This window comes from Strigops habroptila, chromosome 9 (assembly GCF_004027225.2).
Source record: "Strigops habroptila isolate Jane chromosome 9, bStrHab1.2.pri, whole genome shotgun sequence".
NCBI classification, from domain to species: Eukaryota; Metazoa; Chordata; class Aves; order Psittaciformes; family Psittacidae; genus Strigops; species Strigops habroptila.
Window position 1 is genome coordinate 27,466,052 of NC_044285.2, and position 16,289 is coordinate 27,482,340.

At 41.3% G+C, this 16,289-nt stretch overlaps 1 protein-coding gene across 2 annotated transcripts; it reads left to right on the forward strand.

Annotated features, from left to right (window-relative positions):
• Positions 1-2,861: 2,861 nt before the first annotated feature.
• On the forward strand, positions 2,862-14,276 carry CHMP1B (charged multivesicular body protein 1B). Of its 2 annotated transcripts, none has more exons than XM_030498535.1 (8): positions 2,862-2,976; positions 5,528-5,625; positions 6,334-6,480; positions 7,180-7,248; positions 7,596-7,703; positions 8,671-8,714; positions 9,545-9,617; positions 10,631-13,764. In XM_030498535.1, exons 1-8 carry the CDS (start codon positions 2,961-2,963, stop codon positions 10,673-10,675), a joined length of 600 nt encoding a protein of 199 aa, XP_030354395.1. In that variant the 5' UTR covers positions 2,862-2,960; the 3' UTR covers positions 10,676-13,764. The 2 variants fall into 2 exon arrangements, with proteins under 2 accessions (XP_030354395.1, XP_030354393.1); XM_030498533.1 differs by lacking the exon at positions 2,862-2,976 and adding an exon at positions 3,497-4,308 and having other exon boundaries at positions 10,631-14,276.
• Positions 14,277-16,289: the final 2,013 nt, after the last annotated feature.

The following is a 16,289-nucleotide window of genomic DNA, read 5'->3' on the forward strand; positions in this document are numbered from 1 at the left end:
GACAGTCATGGAGGTTTACCTTATGGTTAGTTCAATTGACTCACCAAGAGGTCTTTTAGAACCACAGAATATTAGAGCCCAGCTCCTCAATGGCTATCGATGTCTGATCTGCTGTTTGGAACACTAGCAAGTGAGACTCTAGCCCTGTGTATCTAAAAAAATAAAAGGCAATGATAAAAAAAATACATTTTTAAATACATAATCTGTATTTTTTATCGAACTGGGATGTATAATGCTGGAGAGGGACTCTTCATCAGGGACTGCAGCAATAGGACAAGGGGTAATAGGTTTAAACTTAAACAGGGGAAGTTCAAGTTAGATATAAGGAAGAAGTTCTTTACTGTGAGGGTGGTGAGGCGCTGGAACAGGTTACCCAAGAAGTGGTAAATGCTCCATCCCTGGCAGTGTTCTAGGTGAAGTGGGACAGAGCCTTGGGAGACATGGTCTAGTGTGAGGCGTACCTGTCCATGGCAGGGGGGTTGGAACTAGATCATCTTAAAGTCCTTTCCAACCCAAACCATTCTATGATTCTAAGATTCTATAATTCTATGATTCATTTTACCTCATCCTGTTCAAAATAGTTATTTAATGAAAAGTTGGAGGCAATCAGAAACACATTCACTGACAGTGATGTGAAGGGTGAAGAAAGCCCTTCAGCTAACGATACGCCTGTGAACTTTATCTTTGAAGTTCTGTTCCTATAATTACGTTCTATCTTGCAGCAAATTCAAAGGCAGAAGACCTTCTTTTTCCACTCTTTTCTGGGAGATATGATGAATACTGCTGACATTTTGTTCTTTCTTGTTTGGAGAGATGGGGTTTGGGTGGGGGTCGGTTCTCAGAAGGGGTCTGGGCATAAAGTCATGCTGTTGTTAATGTGTAATCCAGTAAATGAGAGCCCTCCTTAGTTCTTTAAAATTACTGGTTCAGACTCTCAATCTTTTAATAATTATGACATCGCAGCACTTCTGCTAACAGCTCCTGTCTGAAAGATACAGCAATAGGCAAAAACCTGCATCTGGAGATATCAGAGTGACTCAGCAAGGTGACTCAAGAAACTAATTCAACTTGCTGGAGGAATTACCAATTATGAAAGCAACTGTCACGAGCTTATGAAATGACATCTCCAGCAATTCAACAGTGAACACAACTCCCATTTGGTTTTTGTTTTCTACGTGACCCGAAGAGAAATGCTGCACGTTTAGTGGGTAACTTTTACTTAGGTATACTGAAATATGGGCAATAAACTGCAGAATTTCTCAACTTATTTATAAATATGATAAAAACGCAGTCTGATAACAAACGTTTGTACCAAAGGTTTTATATAAGTCATCCTCAGCACTCTAAAGAAGATTAAGGTCTCTGTTCTTCAGAATATTGACCTTGTTTCTGTGAACATTTGCACTAACTTCAAGCCTGTGAAAGTTTTTCTAGTAACTCCAGTGGGTGTTAAATCGGTATCTTCTTTTTTCAGGTGAAATCTCTTTTCCCCAATGTATTAAAATTCTGCAACTTAGTCCAGTTCCATTCTGTCCATCCTCAAAGGGAAGAACAGAGATTTCCGTGTCCCAGAGCAGTAGGTAGGACACACTGACGGAAACAGAGTGGAGGGACACCAACCATGCAGAAATATTGTATGGGGTTTATAGGTCATTTACTTAGCTTCATGGAATAACATTCTGCTTCCCTTGAAAGGTAATTCCACTGGTTTCCTTTCCTACTGGAGGGCAAGAAAGAGTAGCAACAGAAAAATCGGATGTTAAGGCTTTCCTCAGTGCATCAGAATTTGATGTTATTTGCTTGTCAAGTTTAAAATGTTTTATCACTTTAAAAAGCATGACAGTGCATTAATATTGTATTTTTGTTATATTTGAAATGAAACCTAACACCATAACCTGAGAGGGGATCATCTCAAAAATAGAACAGAATTTTTAAACAGAAGTATAAATAAATTATAAGAAAGGCCTATAAATAACTTATAGGTAAGGCCAATACAATGTTATCCTTGTGCTTCACACATGAAGATTTTATGTATGTGTGTGCATGTATAGAAACAGATACATATACCTGCTGTATAATAATTACATATATTTGGCCACCTTTATCCCATGCCCATGGTGGGGCAGGGGAGTTGGGGGAACTGGGCAGGGTGGCCGAGGGGACAAGGGGGTGGCTGCACACACTGAGGCGGGAGAGGCGCTGAGGGAGACCCTCCTGCAGTCCTGCGTCCAGCTCTGGGGCAACACCACAAGACGGATGTAGAGCTGTTGGAGTGAGCCCAGAGGAGGCCACGGAGATGATCAGGGGCTGAAGCAGCTCTGCTCTGGAACCAGGCAGAGAGAGACGGGCTGATTCAGCCTGGAGAAGCGAAGGCTCCTTAAGGGGAGACCTTAGAGCAGCTCCAGTGCCTAAAGGGGCTACAAGAAAGCTAGAGAGGGGCTTTGGACAAGCGCCTGTAGGGACAGGACAAGGGGGAATGGCTTTAACCTGCCAGAGGGGAGATTCAGATGAGCTCTTAGGCAGAAGCTCTTCCCTGTGAGGGTGCTGAGGCGCTGGCACAGGGTGCCCAGAGAAGCTGTGGCTGCCCCATCCCTGGCAGTGTTCAAGGCCAGGTTGGACACAGGGGCTTGGAGCAACCTGCTCTAGTGGAAGGTGTCCCTGCCCGTGGCAAGGGGTTGGAACAGGATTAGCTTTAAGACCCCCTCCATCGAAGCCCACAGTCTGGGATTCTGTGATCCCAGCCTCAGCTTACGACTGAAACCCACGCGCAGGCGCAGCCCTGTGACACGCACGTGTTCCCGCGCGCAGGCGCGCCCCCTGCGCGGCCAGGCGCGGCTGCGCGTATCGGGGCGGGGTAGGCGGAAGCAGGACCCGCGACAGTGCCGAGCGAGGGCTGTGCTGCCCCACCGCTTCCCTCCCCTCCGCCGGGCTGCCGGAGCGCCGTGGAGCCGCCCGCCGCCATGTCCAACATGGAGAGTATCCTCGGGGCGCCGCGCTGGGGGTGGCGCGGGGCGCAGTCCCCTCGGTGTCCGTACCGCGGCCGTGGCCGGTCCCTGTTGGCGCACCGGCGGCGGCGCTTCCTTGCGGGGGCTGGCGGCCCTCGGGGCGTGGGGACCGCGGCGTGGGCCGGGCGGAGCGGAGCTGGGAGCCGGCGGCGCTGGGCCGGTGCCCGCTGTGGGGCGGGCGGCGGTGGCGTGCGAGGCCGCGCCGCCCGGGGAGGAGCCCCCGAGACGCGACAGGGAGGGGTGGGACGGGGAAAGCGCGTCTCGTTTCTCATGGCGGGGGTCGGTGCGGGAGCGGGGGAGCCCGGTGGCGGCCTGGGCCCGCCTCAGAGGGGCTTTCCCGGGAGGAGGAGGAGGGTTTGGGCGGTGGGTGAAGACGTGCTTCTGAACCTGGGGGCTGCCCTCCCTGCCTGGGGGCAGAGGGAATGCGGAAGCTCGGCTTCTCTTGCCAAGGCGAGGTTAGCAAACCTTAGAGGGGGACGAGCAGAGGAAGGCGGTGACACCGAGGGACAGCCCGGTCTCTGCGGCAGGAAAGCGATTTATAGGGCTCAGTAGTGCAAATTGTGCACCGAGGACACCTGACATAGTGTGTGTGTACGGACTGGACTGATGTCTGCCCCAAACAGCGACTGCTGTTGGCAGAACAAACCTGTCTGTGCCTCTTGGTGTTGAGAAGTTGCGCACAGGGAAAATCCTTAAGGGTAAATTTAAACGTTCTTGCTGTATAAAACTGTCTTAATGCTCCGGGGCAAAAAAAAAAGCCTTAAAAGTTACGGAGGTCTCCGTAGGGTTGAAATATGCTGGCAAGTGCTCGGCGTTGCTGTTGTTATGGTAGGGCCTGATGGAGAGCTGGAGCAGGTGACTGTGAGTCATGGTTAATGGTGGAAGTTCAAGTTCAGTTTCACTTCAGTTGTGGGGCGTTGAGAAAGATGCTTCAAGGGAGGAGCGAGTGTGTGCTCCTGGTGGGAGGGGAGAGCTGTGGAGGTGGGAGGGTGAGCAAACGCCAAAGGTTAATGCCCCAAGTGAGTAACTGAGGAAGTTGTTTCCAGGTAAACTGTTCTGAAATGCTGATTCAATGCAGTTGGTGTAAATAGGTGGTGTCGTGTTTTACCCAGTTTTTCTGGTCTCTGACTGAAGTATACTTGGTTGAACAACTTAAAGGTGTTTTCCTGTTTGGTAAATGACGTGATCCGTGGCTCAGGGCGATACACTTATTGCTGCTGAAAGGGGTGGAGACCTAGGTTTTAAAGCAAAGAAACTGAAATGCAAACAGCAATTCTAGTGTTCCTGGTAGCTGCCTTAACAGGTACCCTCAATGTATAGGCACAGCTGTTACTTTCTGTAGCTTGCTCATGGTGTTTATAGGATAACAAATACATCAGCAGACTTCCTAATGTATTCAGAGCTCCAAGATGTGTGGCTGGGCTTTAAAGGGAAAAAACAGTTCTGGAGTAATTTATATACTTGAAATATTAAAGAAACCTCAAGTACCTCATAACGTTTAGCTTTATGTGCTTCCTCTTAGCAGTTAAGCATTTGGTACTTGCTGCATCTTCCTCTTGGGATATCAAAAGGTGGCCTATGCAGCCATATGGGATATGAAAGGAGCCTATAAAGCTTTGTACTTCCTTTTTGTTTGAGAAAGACTGATCTTATTTAGAAGCTTTCATCCACACCATTTTAAGAGTGTATTTTTTTTAATTATTATTTTTACAGGAGATAATTTATTCTCTGGAAGTAACAGTTTCATGATATCATTCTAAGCCACTTAAGAAGGTTTGTTCTACTGTTGTCTTAGAGCTTTAAGGTTAAGCAGGACTTGAACTTTTTAGAAAGAAAAGTTTCTCTTGCAGACTTTGGTGCTCTTTCCCAAAAGTTAGATGCCAGAGCTGCCGGGGACCCAGAATTGCTCACATGACCCAGCGCTGGGAGGCTGCTCTGTGAAGGAGCTGCATGAGCAATTTAAACCGGAGATCATGCTGTGGCTTCAAAGGGCCGCCCTGCCTCTTGCTTTGTGCTTGGGCATGGTCAGCCAGGCCAGTTTGCTATTACATGGCTATTTTATCTTCTTGTTCCTCGATAGCTTGCTTTTTCAGGTGGGTGTTCCAGGCAGGCCAGTGAACTGTAATTCCATATCTCTGAGAGTCCAGGACTCCGGGTGTGTGAGTGAAAGTAGCTGGCAGAGCAAGACTTTCAGTTCCTCTTGGGGGATGTTTGATTTGTTGTATTTATCAGTCTGAAGTAGATTTGATTGTTAAATGGAGCCAGTTTGAGATCCGAACTTATTTTTTATGGCCTTACATTTTAGAACCCAGATTATAAGTGGCATTATAATTGTAAAGCAACTTGGTAGGTCTCCTTATTGTGTGAATTTCAAGGGCTTACTTAAATAATATTTTCCAAGTTTTAATATCACTAACAGGGAAAGACAGTATACAGTAGGTTTGGTAGCACTTCAAACAGGAGAGCAAAATACTGTGATGAAAGGGTTGATCCTGTTCTTGAAGCCTTAACTTGCACTGCAGAACATCTGTTTAATTTGAAGTTTGCTGCAAAGGAGCTCAACAGGAACTCAAAAAAATGCGACAAAGAAGAAAAGGCTGAGAAAGCTAAAATTAAGAAGGTAAGCAGTGAGTCTGAGACAAACTCTTTAGATCATTTGTTTACAGATTATAGCAGGAAAATATCTGGTGTTTTTACCATTTTCCTGGTACACATGCTAATAATACCTTAGTAGATGCTTGTGATTTAAAATACATGATTACAAATCTTCCCAAACGTATTAAGAAATGTGAGGATACATTCTTGTGTATCCTCTTGCACAGCTTGTGGTGTTTTCTTCCTGAGAAGATTGTTTTATGTATTTTGTTAGACTGTTGTTCTCAAAGTCAAAAATATTTAGTCTTAATGTTTATCATCTTGTATTGAAAGGGTTTATGAAGAAGAACTTCAAAATAATTTTAGAGTCCTTGGAGAAGTAAAGAGAAAGGCTAAATTTTTTTGACTCTTTTCATCCATGAGCTACAACCATACTAACTGCATCTGTCTTTGAGTCTTGATATTGAAAATGTTCTTAGGAATGAGAAGATCATGTTTTTGTAGCGCTGTGAAGCCTCCTACTTGAAATGCGTGTTAGATACCTTCCTTGGAAAGAAGTTAGGGGTTCACATCTTGAAAAGTTTGAGAACTCAGGGGGAGGAAGGAGGAGTTTATTTTCTCATTTAGTGGAGAAGATGCTGTGATGAATTGATGCTTATTTCAAAAATAATAGGGTACTCAGAAATCATGTTTACAGAAGCAGGGAAGGTTACAATGCTTTTTCTTTTTTCAGGCAATTCAGAAGGGTAACATGGAAGTTGCACGGATACATGCAGAAAATGCAATCCGACAGAAGAATCAAGCCATCAATTTCTTGCGCATGAGTGCCAGGGTAGATGCTGTAGCAGCAAGAGTTCAGACTGCAGTGACAATGGGCAAGGTAAGTCTGTTTTCACAAATCTGTTGCAAGGATGAGACCTCTGGTCTTCTAAGAAGTGACTTAATTCTGTCTATCATGGGCTGAAAAGTTTCGGTTTTGGTTTCAGATGTAGTCAGCAGTAAGTCAGGTACTGGAATCCCCCTGGCAGCTGCTCTCTAGGAATAGATTGCTATCCACTATGTTTTGTAGCTAGTAACTTCTGTTAGCTGTTACTACTCTTGCTCCTAAGGAGACCGTGTGTTTTACTGGTTACACTTGTGATGATTTTGCAAAGATACTGCTCCCCTTCCAAATAAATGAAGACATGAAATAGGACTTGTGATACCAGAAATTATTTTTAGCTCAGGTAGTTTTTTACAGTAAGCTGCTGTACTGCTCTTCAGCCAGAGAGTTTATTCTGTGATCTGTATACCAAATATATCCCTTAACATTTGATAGGTCTTGAGACCTAACAAGAAGTTAATGCCATATGCACCTCATTTTTTATTGAGTTTCAGCTCAGAATGCATATTTCAAGTGGTTGAGTTAATTTATAGAATTTGAAATGGTGGGACCTAGGAAAAAAGTGGTGTTCTAGATGGCAGTAGTGGGTGCCCTACTGCTTGATACCATAAAAACTCCATGGCTGGAGATAAGAGAGCTTGGTAAGAAACTGCTCATTTTTCTTTCATTGTAATATTTTCCTTTTCCTCATTTCAGGTAACAAAGTCAATGGCAGGGGTAGTTAAATCTATGGATGCCACACTGAAGAGCATGAACTTGGAAAAGGTAAATAGACTGACTTTTCTTGGAACTGCACGTCAAAAGCAGAAAGGGCTACAGACACAAGTTTTAAAAAGGGGAATTCCACTCAAGAGAAAAGGTCTTGCAGTGAGATATATCCTGGAATAGGTTGTGAAGTCTTCATAAACGGAGATGCTCAGAACTTGGCTGGACAGGGCCCTGACCAACCTGCTTGAACTGCAGCAATAGATCAACTCCACACATGACGTGGGGAGGGGGACAAGCTTCTGATCTCCAGAAGCTGCCTGCCCTTGTACTGTGGTTCTGTTTTAGCCAGTTGTATTTCTCTTTTGTTACCTGCAGAACATTGATTTAATTCATATTTTTTATAGATATCTGCACTAATGGATAAATTTGAGCATCAGTTTGAAACACTAGATGTTCAGACACAACAGATGGAAGACACAATGAGCAACACTACTACACTAACAACGCCACAAGTAAGAATTGAAAATTTGTTTTTTCAAATGTGATTTTAAATTACATGTCTAAACTGTATGGAAATGTCTGATTTTCTTCTTTCTGCCTACTTTGAGACATAGCAGCAACTGGAGCCTTTTCACTTTTGCTTTGTGCTTATTTGTGAAGAAAAGAATATTGCAGATTATAGTCACAAGTAGAGAGGATCACATACATGTATTTTGGTCTATTTCACTCTTACAGCAGGCTTTATATTATATCTTGAAAACCTTAACCCTCCTACTAAATGAGCAGAGTTCTGAACCAGAAGACACTGAAGCATTAATTATCAAAACAGAATATGCTGTGAGAAAATAAATAGTTCTATTTCATTGATATTAATGATATTACGTTAGTCACCACCAAATTAGTAGTGGTATATGCAATGGAAAGGCTGTTAATTACATGCTTTCAATTTGTGGGAGTATGTTTACTAAAATAAATCTTTAAATAATGCTTGACATAGTTAAGAATTCCTAGCAGCTATTGTGCTATTCCACAAGGAACTAAAAGTGTTATTCTGACAAAGGTTTGACAGAGAGAGAAATTTACTGGAGATAGTGCTTTGTCAATAAATTAAACCTAAACCCAAATCCAGTAGACCAGATCTTTTGGAGATGAGCTTTTTTCCATGTTGTGCAAAGCAGTGTTTTAGTAGCTAATAATCCACACTTGAAATCTTCAAGTATAAGGTTGAGGGTTTTTATGGATAAGTTTAATTCTTTGGAAGCATTCTTTTGGAAGCCAGAGCTCAGTTAATGGGATTTTAACAGGCTGAGCACCTCTACTCATTATTTTTGAGTTCATACAGGCCCTTCTGGTGTTCTGTAAGAGGCATTTACCTTTAAATCAGTTTTGTTAAAGTAATCCCCATTGTTTCAAGATTTAACAGAAGAGGTTGTCATAAGCTACAATATGCAACAATCAGCTTTTTCTTCTTTGCTCTAGAACCAAGTGGATATGCTTCTACAGGAAATGGCAGATGAAGCAGGGTAGGTAAAATTTTGACTATTTCTTCATTAAATCTTGGTTCCAACAACCCTTCCTGGTTAACTTCAAGGTCAGATACCCTTGTTTTATATGGTTCCATCTCTTGGAAGAGAAGAATCACTGTTTTGCTTTCACCTCTGTGTATAATTCTCGTAATAGTTTAGTTGCTGGTATTTCATTCTGTTCTCACTAGAGCTGCTGTGAGTGTCAGGATGCAGGGGTGGTTGTCCAAAAGCCTAAAATCATGTGTCACTTGTCATGTCAGGATAGCGTTTCATTATTTACTTGGCTTTAGCAATCCTTGCCATATTTCTCCATGCTTTTTTCTTTTTTCCCCCCTTACCGTGTTAAAACTTCCTGTAGTTCCTCTCTCACAAGCCAGAAGCAAAACAGGTTGTCATGACATATTTAAGCCTTTGGGGATATACCGAAATATTTCAGAGAATTTTACTTGCCTTCTTGGTGACACATAAGTTAAAAGTGTCACTATTGGCTTGAGCATAAATATTTTTGACATGTTTTAGTAAATTTTTTTTTGAGTGAAGTTTGTCATTCATAAGTATGCCTTGTCTGATACACCTCTGTTAAACAGCTATCTTGCTCAGTCCTGACCAAGCAGAATTCATTTAGCTATTTCTAGTTATAATATATGATTTTTCCTTGTAATGAGTCAAATTTTCTGATGGAGTTGTCTAACTAACTGGAGTACAGTGTTCGTGGGATGTGGATTGCCTCATGCTCTCTCAGTATTCCTCTGCGTGTCAATTTTTTTGCTTCTTCCTGTAGCCATGTATGCCTGACCTGATTTTTTTATTTTGTTTTCTCCTATTAGTCTTGATCTGAACATGGAACTACCTCAAGGACAGACAGGTTCTGTTGGTACAAGCGTTGCCTCAGCAGAACAGGTGAACAGTTGATTCCATTGAAATCAATGTTTTCTGGAGAGATGTGGTATGAGATTTAATGCTTCACTCAGTCAAAACAGGCTTGCTAAATAGTAATTAGATTTTAGCTGTCCCAAAGAAATAGCGTGTAGTTAAAGTAGTCTTGCAGTCAAAATAACAATGCATTTGTCTGCTTTGTTAATCCAGAAAGTTTAGATGTTCCAGGTTTATTTTTGAATGGATATTTCATAGAGTTCCAAATGGTTGACTCTCCTACCTACTGCAAATTAAAGGAATACAGCTGTCTCCCATAGCATACACGAGGCGTTTGGTGTTTTTTCCCCTTAATGTGTGGAAGGTCTTATGGGAATAGTCGGAAAGATTCCACATTTCCTGTAGATGAGAGCTTAGAATTTCTTGTGCATGAGCAGATGCTGATGTCAAGGTTGCACAGATCTTTTGGTGGCTTGCTTTTCCTATTCTAGGGAAACACATTTGAGGGAATGAAAAGCGAAAAGTTTATTTCTATCATCCTTCATGGAAAAGGCTATAGGGAGCCTTATCTTAACTGACCCATCTTTGGGAAGCCCCAAGTATCCCATGTTCTATGAAAGGTTCAATTTCACCTTGTACTAGGCCCCCTAAAACAGTTAAACCTACTGCTGTCATGGTGTAGCAGTTCAGTTGGATACCAGCCTTGGTCAGTCAAGGCTGCATCCAAATAAGGAGGCAGTTCTGATTTGCACTTGCAAAGATGATGCATTAAAAAAAACCCCAAACAAACCCAACCCTATCTCTACTTACTGTGTTCTGAAACTCCTTCCTAGGTGTCCACCACTGGAGATAAGATAGCTGTATGGACCTTTGGTCTCACCGGTACAGCCGTTCTTGAGGTCTTAAGCAAATATTAAGTCTTGTGCGTTAGAGAATTTCTGATCATCCAGACATGAGATTGCCTGACCATTGCAGAACTTTGCAAAACTGAATTTTCATGTTACTGATAGCTGGTTTCTTTGTGTTTTACAATTCTGCAGGATGAGCTGTCACAGAGACTGGCCCGCCTACGTGATCAAGTTTAAGTTAAACAAAGCTGCAGTTCTTTGTACATGCTTTCAAAACACCCTGTCTGTAACTGTTCCTTCACTACACGAGAGGTGTATACAGTATGGCTTAGGTATTTGTATACTTGTAATATAGGGTTCTTCACTCCTAGCTTGCTACTGTTTCTAAAATTCATTAAGTAACCCAAATCTATCAGCTCTTTAATGTCCTTTTCTGTACATTTTGAAGTTGATATATTTTTTGCAAGCTTTTCTCACAAAATCAAGTTGATATTCTAAGCCAGCTCGTAATTTTGGTACATTCTAGCAAAAGGAAAAGCAGAGTGTCATTGATATAGATTTTAAATTATGAAGTGATTTTTTTTTTTTTAAATTATGAGAACTGTTTATGGTTGGAGAACTGATGTATTCAGTTCAGATGATAGTTGTAGTTAACTTTCTTACACAGCCAAACTCCTGGAACATGCAAAGGTGGACAGCACAGACTTCGTGGAAAATATGCTTGTTAAAGTGGACTTTGAGTCTTTTAGTCCTTTAAAGCTAGGGTAATTGTGCTGAAATGAATGGTTTAGTTCAAAAATTAGTTACTAAAAGCTGTTTTAATATAATTGGGAATTTGTACAGTGTCATCGCTTCAGTACAGGAGGAATAAAATATATTTTTCAACTCTGTCAGTTCTGTTAAATGTTGCAGCTTGCTTGTTGAAAAATGTCAAGTGCTATAGCTTCTCCGTTTTGCTTTCTTCTCAGCATTCTGGGGTGCAGCCAGTTATGCCACTCACACCTCTGTTCTATCAACATCTAGTTCCTGCTCTCTGTTTTTATAGATTCAAGCTGAGAAGCCTGATATGAAATAACTAAAGCCTGCTTTTCTCCATTCCTTCTTACTGTCTTTGCTTTTAATCTTGTCGGTTCTTTATACATAAGGACAAGTCTTGTGATCATATTCTAATACCTCAATTTTTGAGGTATTCTACGCTTCAGTGTTCTTCCATACATGAAAAATGCAGAAGTGCTCTTCCCCAGGTTCAAATCTTCAGTCCTCCTTCAGCACTTGGGGTCCAACCCTGTCTTCTCCAACTGGGTGCTCCATTAGATCAGCTTTTCCTCCTCTCCACCTCGCATCAGGTGAGATGTGGGTGAATGGCACAGGCCAGCTCGGTTGAAGGGGGTGAGGTTGCATTAAGAGCAGCTACTTCAATTTTTGAGGTTTAATGTTGCTCTCTGTAGGTAACGTCATTTGTAGTATTGTGGTTGTATGGAGAAGCTAATTTGTTTTAGTGATACCTTTGTATTTCTACACAAGAAGAGAATCTACTGGCTTCTTTCAATAGCTTCCAGCTCTTGCTGCAGTTATGAATAAGTGGTTGTAGAAATCTGTAGCTGAGACTACTTGTGATGTGTTGTGATAAACAGTGATGCTAAAATTATCTTTCTGACTTTTGAGGCTCTTTGTTTTATCTCTGTAGGGGTGAGGGAAAGTGTGAAGCACTAAACTTGGAATTAGTTCTTAATTCGCTGGTGTTCAGGATCAGGTGAAATTCCCTGTGTTGGGGAAGTATTTAAGAAAAAAACCCCATACTTGCTTTTTCAGTCAAGCAGGATTTTTTCAGTGAAAATGTGCAAAAATGGTAAAATATTTCAGAGCAGTTTCAAACTATGTTTTGAATGTGTTACGCAAATTGTTCTGAAGGTTTAGCGGGATGTTACGTGCTGAAGTATTCAAGGCTACTGTAAAAGGATAAGGAAACTAAAATAGACAAAACAACCTAAAATGCTGTGGGATTCTCTCTCACACTGGCAGCCTAAACTAAAACAATTTGTTTAAAATGTGGTCCTTTCACTTGTTTACATTTCTTTTCAGTGCAGCTTTCTTTTAAATGCCTTGAATGTTTCTCCTGTAAATAGGAGAAAGTGGAAGATGTTTAAAAACGATGTACTCACAGCTGTAATCTTGGTGAAATCCTTTCAAATTATTAATAAAACATCGTAGGAAAGGGGCTATATACTACATTTATTTTTTTCCCCAAGCTCCTTCTGAACACTACAACAAAACCATAGCGGTGTATCTATGCAACCAGGTTACCCCCAACTGGGTAACTGCTTGTGTGTGTGCCTTTGCCTTGCTGAACTTCATTTATTTTTTTTTTTTTTTTTGTTACTCAGTTACTTCATCTCGTGAGAGGATTGGAAGCTCACTATTGTGTAATAACAACTCCACACCTCAGTTCACTTTGTGGTTGCTTGTGGATGGTGCTGTACTATGAAATCCTGAGGTTTTCACTGCTTAATATTAGACGGCTTCAGCTCGCTTGTCAGGCTCATGTTAATGTTAAAGCTTATGCTGCTGTTAGACTGTTCCTGGCTGTTCTTAACCTGTTTGAGGGGGCAGACAGCAATTCTGGGGTTCTATGTAGTTAATTTTCTGAGTATGTTGCCTTGCCATGAGCCTTGGGGCTTTGGGGGAGTTTAAAAATAGAGGGAGATGAGACTGATCAGACTGCTGCAAGGTAAATATTAAATAAGCTTCATTATCTTACTGGCTATACACAGCCTCTTTTGTAGTTTTGATCTTATTCCAGGCTTACGAATCCCAGTACCAGAATAAATTTCCAGTATCCTTCAAAGGGATTGACAAGTGAACATACATGCTTGGCTGACATAATTCACCTTTCCTCGGCAGGACTATGATGCGAAGAGGTAGGCAGGCTTAGGTGACTGAGGAAAGAAATAACGTCTTTGAAACAATGCATTTTTGCCCTGCTGACTTCACTCGAGAATTACTGCGTATTTCAGCAGCGCCAGGGTTTTGTGCTGGCTGCTTCTGTGTGTAGAACTCCTGCCCTCTCCTGGGGAAAACCGTTTCTCTTTAGAAGCACTTGTATCTGTTGGCATTCTGGAAGTTTTAACATTTACTTTGTGAATGTGTATTTTTTTTCCTCAAGTCTTTTGGAAATGCTTGAAACTGAAAGTTACTCTTAGAGCAATATTTGAGTTTCATATCCTTCCTCCATTCAGGCTGTCCTCAAAACAATTGCTCTTTTATGACAGCCCTGGCTTCTCACTCCTGTGTTTCTTGTAAGTTGTCTGTCTGTGTTTGTAGAAGTTCATTTCATGTTAAATAAATAATATGCACTTTTATGTAACCTTACTACCAGATAATATTTCAATATTTGTGCTTATGAGCAGACACATCTAAAGTGAAACATTGCTTGAAATGTTGAAAGATGGTTTTACTTGATGTTTTTTTCCCTTGGTTCCTAAAACTGGTAGTGTGTGGTAGCATTAGTCTTTGTTCATTTGAATTCCAAAATGAAAAGCCATGAAGAGCTTCAGATGAAAGAAGGGAGGAAAAGAACAACTTGAACTTTCTTGATTGCTATGGGACAAAAATGATCAAGTTGCCTTTGTGGAGATCCTCAGAGCCAAAAAATAGTTACATTTTGTTAAATATAATTAGCAGTTGCGTACAGAAATAAACTCTGAAGCTGGTGACATGTATAGAGAGGAGAATAATTTTTGTAGCTCTGGTAGAGTTCATTTTGAAAACTGCTTTACTTGTATGGGACAATTTGTAAATGTAACTGCAAGTGGTTAATAAAATTGTACATACAACTTCAGATGTGTTCCTGAGTTATGTGGCTCTTTGCTAATGCATTTTGGTACCTGGCTAAACAAGTAGATGTCATCAGTATTTTCCTGTGAGAAGATAATTAGAAATTTAAATTTTTATGGAGAGAAAGTAAGAAGTAGCGTGGGTGCCATTGAGAAAGATTTGGGACAATAGAGAGAAATTAAGTATAACAACATAAAATAGAATCTACTTAAAATTGTTTGGGTTTTTGAATGTTAGTCTGTTATGGAGTGTATCCCTCATGCTTAAACCATCTAAGAGGGTTTTCTGCCCTTACCCACATATACAAGGGGTCGTGTGGGAAACTGGCAGGAGCTGGTGTGGGTTTGAGTTAAAACTCCCCTTTTTCCGACCCGCTGTATTTTGGAGCCAGCAGAGGGAGCCTGAAGCTTTGTTTTTGCATAGGTCCTACATAAATGCCCGTTGTAATTCTTAAAGCAAAGAGGACTTGTAGAGAGTCCTCTCTAGCTGGTTTAAGGAACTGTCTCTCCTGTGGAACCCGTGTTTCTGGGCAGTATCCAGTCGCAGTAGATGTGCCTGTATCAGGGCTTTGATCCTTACCTAAAAGCTGCTCTGTTGCACAAAATACAACCCAGGAACATGCTGCCACAGGCTAATCTGTGTCAGCCCCCAGATGCCTTCGCTAAAGGTGCTTCAAAGCATTTCTTTGATGTCTTTAGGCATTTATTTGGGACTGAGATCTACTGTAAGTAGTGAGATGGCGAGTAACATCGTGCTTAAAACTGATTTGAAATTGTTTAATATTTAGTTCTCTTGGGTTTCTTTAGCTGTTGTCATTCTGGTTTTGTCCTGTGATACTACCTCTATTTTATACAGAAGGAAACACACATGCTATGTAGGGATGGAAAATGCACTTCAATATAGAATTTCATTTTCTTGTGAGAAGTGTTGCCCATGTTGAGGTTTGATTTGGTGAAGTATTTGCTTCGGTTTCAGGATTCTCTGTCCATGCATTGTGCTTTTGGCTTTAGCATTAGCATTCATGTAGTGCAAAGGTCTGGTTTGAACTAACGGCAGCATGCTGCTCAGGACTTCCCTTTTCATCAAACAATATTTTTCCAATGAAATCCCAAGAAGGGTCAGTGGCCTCGCTTGTATCGGAAGCAGCTCTCTTCATTACCATTCAATAAAGGAAAAGACTGATGCGAACAATCTGTAACTAATTTCAAGTGCCAATTGAGGCTTTTTAACTTGGAAGAAGATGCAGTGAGTGAGTCTCACAGGCTCTCGCTTGACCTTTTCTACTTTTTATTAAGAAAGTGCTGAATCGGCTGTGATGCACAGTTCAGAGTAGAAAATCAATGGGCTGTAGGATTCCAGCTCTTTCCAGTTTTTTGGAAAGCTTTCCAATGTCTTTCAACGGTGCTGGTTGCCATGAGAAGCAGCAGGAACCAGACCATCTTGCAGCAGACAGGCTGCCCTCAAGCTCTTATCTAGATGAGGGTGATTTGGGAGAATAAAAGTACTTCAGTATCACATACGTCTAATTTAAGACCTGTGCACATTGCTGAGGATATTCTCAACTTTTTACCTCTGAGTGAAACAGTCTTTTTGCAAAAGTCTAAAGCAATAAATGTTACGTACCAACTAATATGTGTATCTGACAAGATAATAATCAGCCTAATTTAATTTCCCTACTATCTGATTTGTAATTCTTTATTACAACCCATTTCTGTCAAAATCAGCTGTCAGGGATAGTAAAACATTTTTAAACTTCCTTTAAAGACACTCAGGGTTTTAAATTCAATTTTTAAAGAATTCTTTCTTTTTTCTTTCAAAAATTAGATTAACATAATCCAGGAATGTCTATACAAGATTTTTTACTTTGTTCTTATTACAGGCCTCTGTTTCTCCTGCTGCAAAATGGGTTAATATTGGAATTGTTAAGCTCTATTTCTGTTGCTGGTGATTTTTCAGTTCCAGGTACCAGTGTGAAGCCCCAACATTTGACTTGAAATCCATAGGAGAAGCAGGCAGT

What these genes read in the sequence shown, in the direction of transcription:
- CHMP1B (XM_030498533.1), top strand. Translation starts at nt 4,266, where the DNA reads ATGCAAACAGCAATTCTAGTGTTCCTGGTAGCTGCCTTAACAG. An exon ending in CCTGGTAGCTGCCTTAACAG is followed by an intron (nt 4,309 to 5,527) that starts GTACCCTCAATG and finishes CTTGCACTGCAG; the next exon opens with AACATCTGTTTAATTTGAAG. An exon ending in CTACACTAACAACGCCACAA is followed by an intron (nt 7,704 to 8,670) that starts GTAAGAATTGAA and finishes TCTTTGCTCTAG; the next exon opens with AACCAAGTGGATATGCTTCT.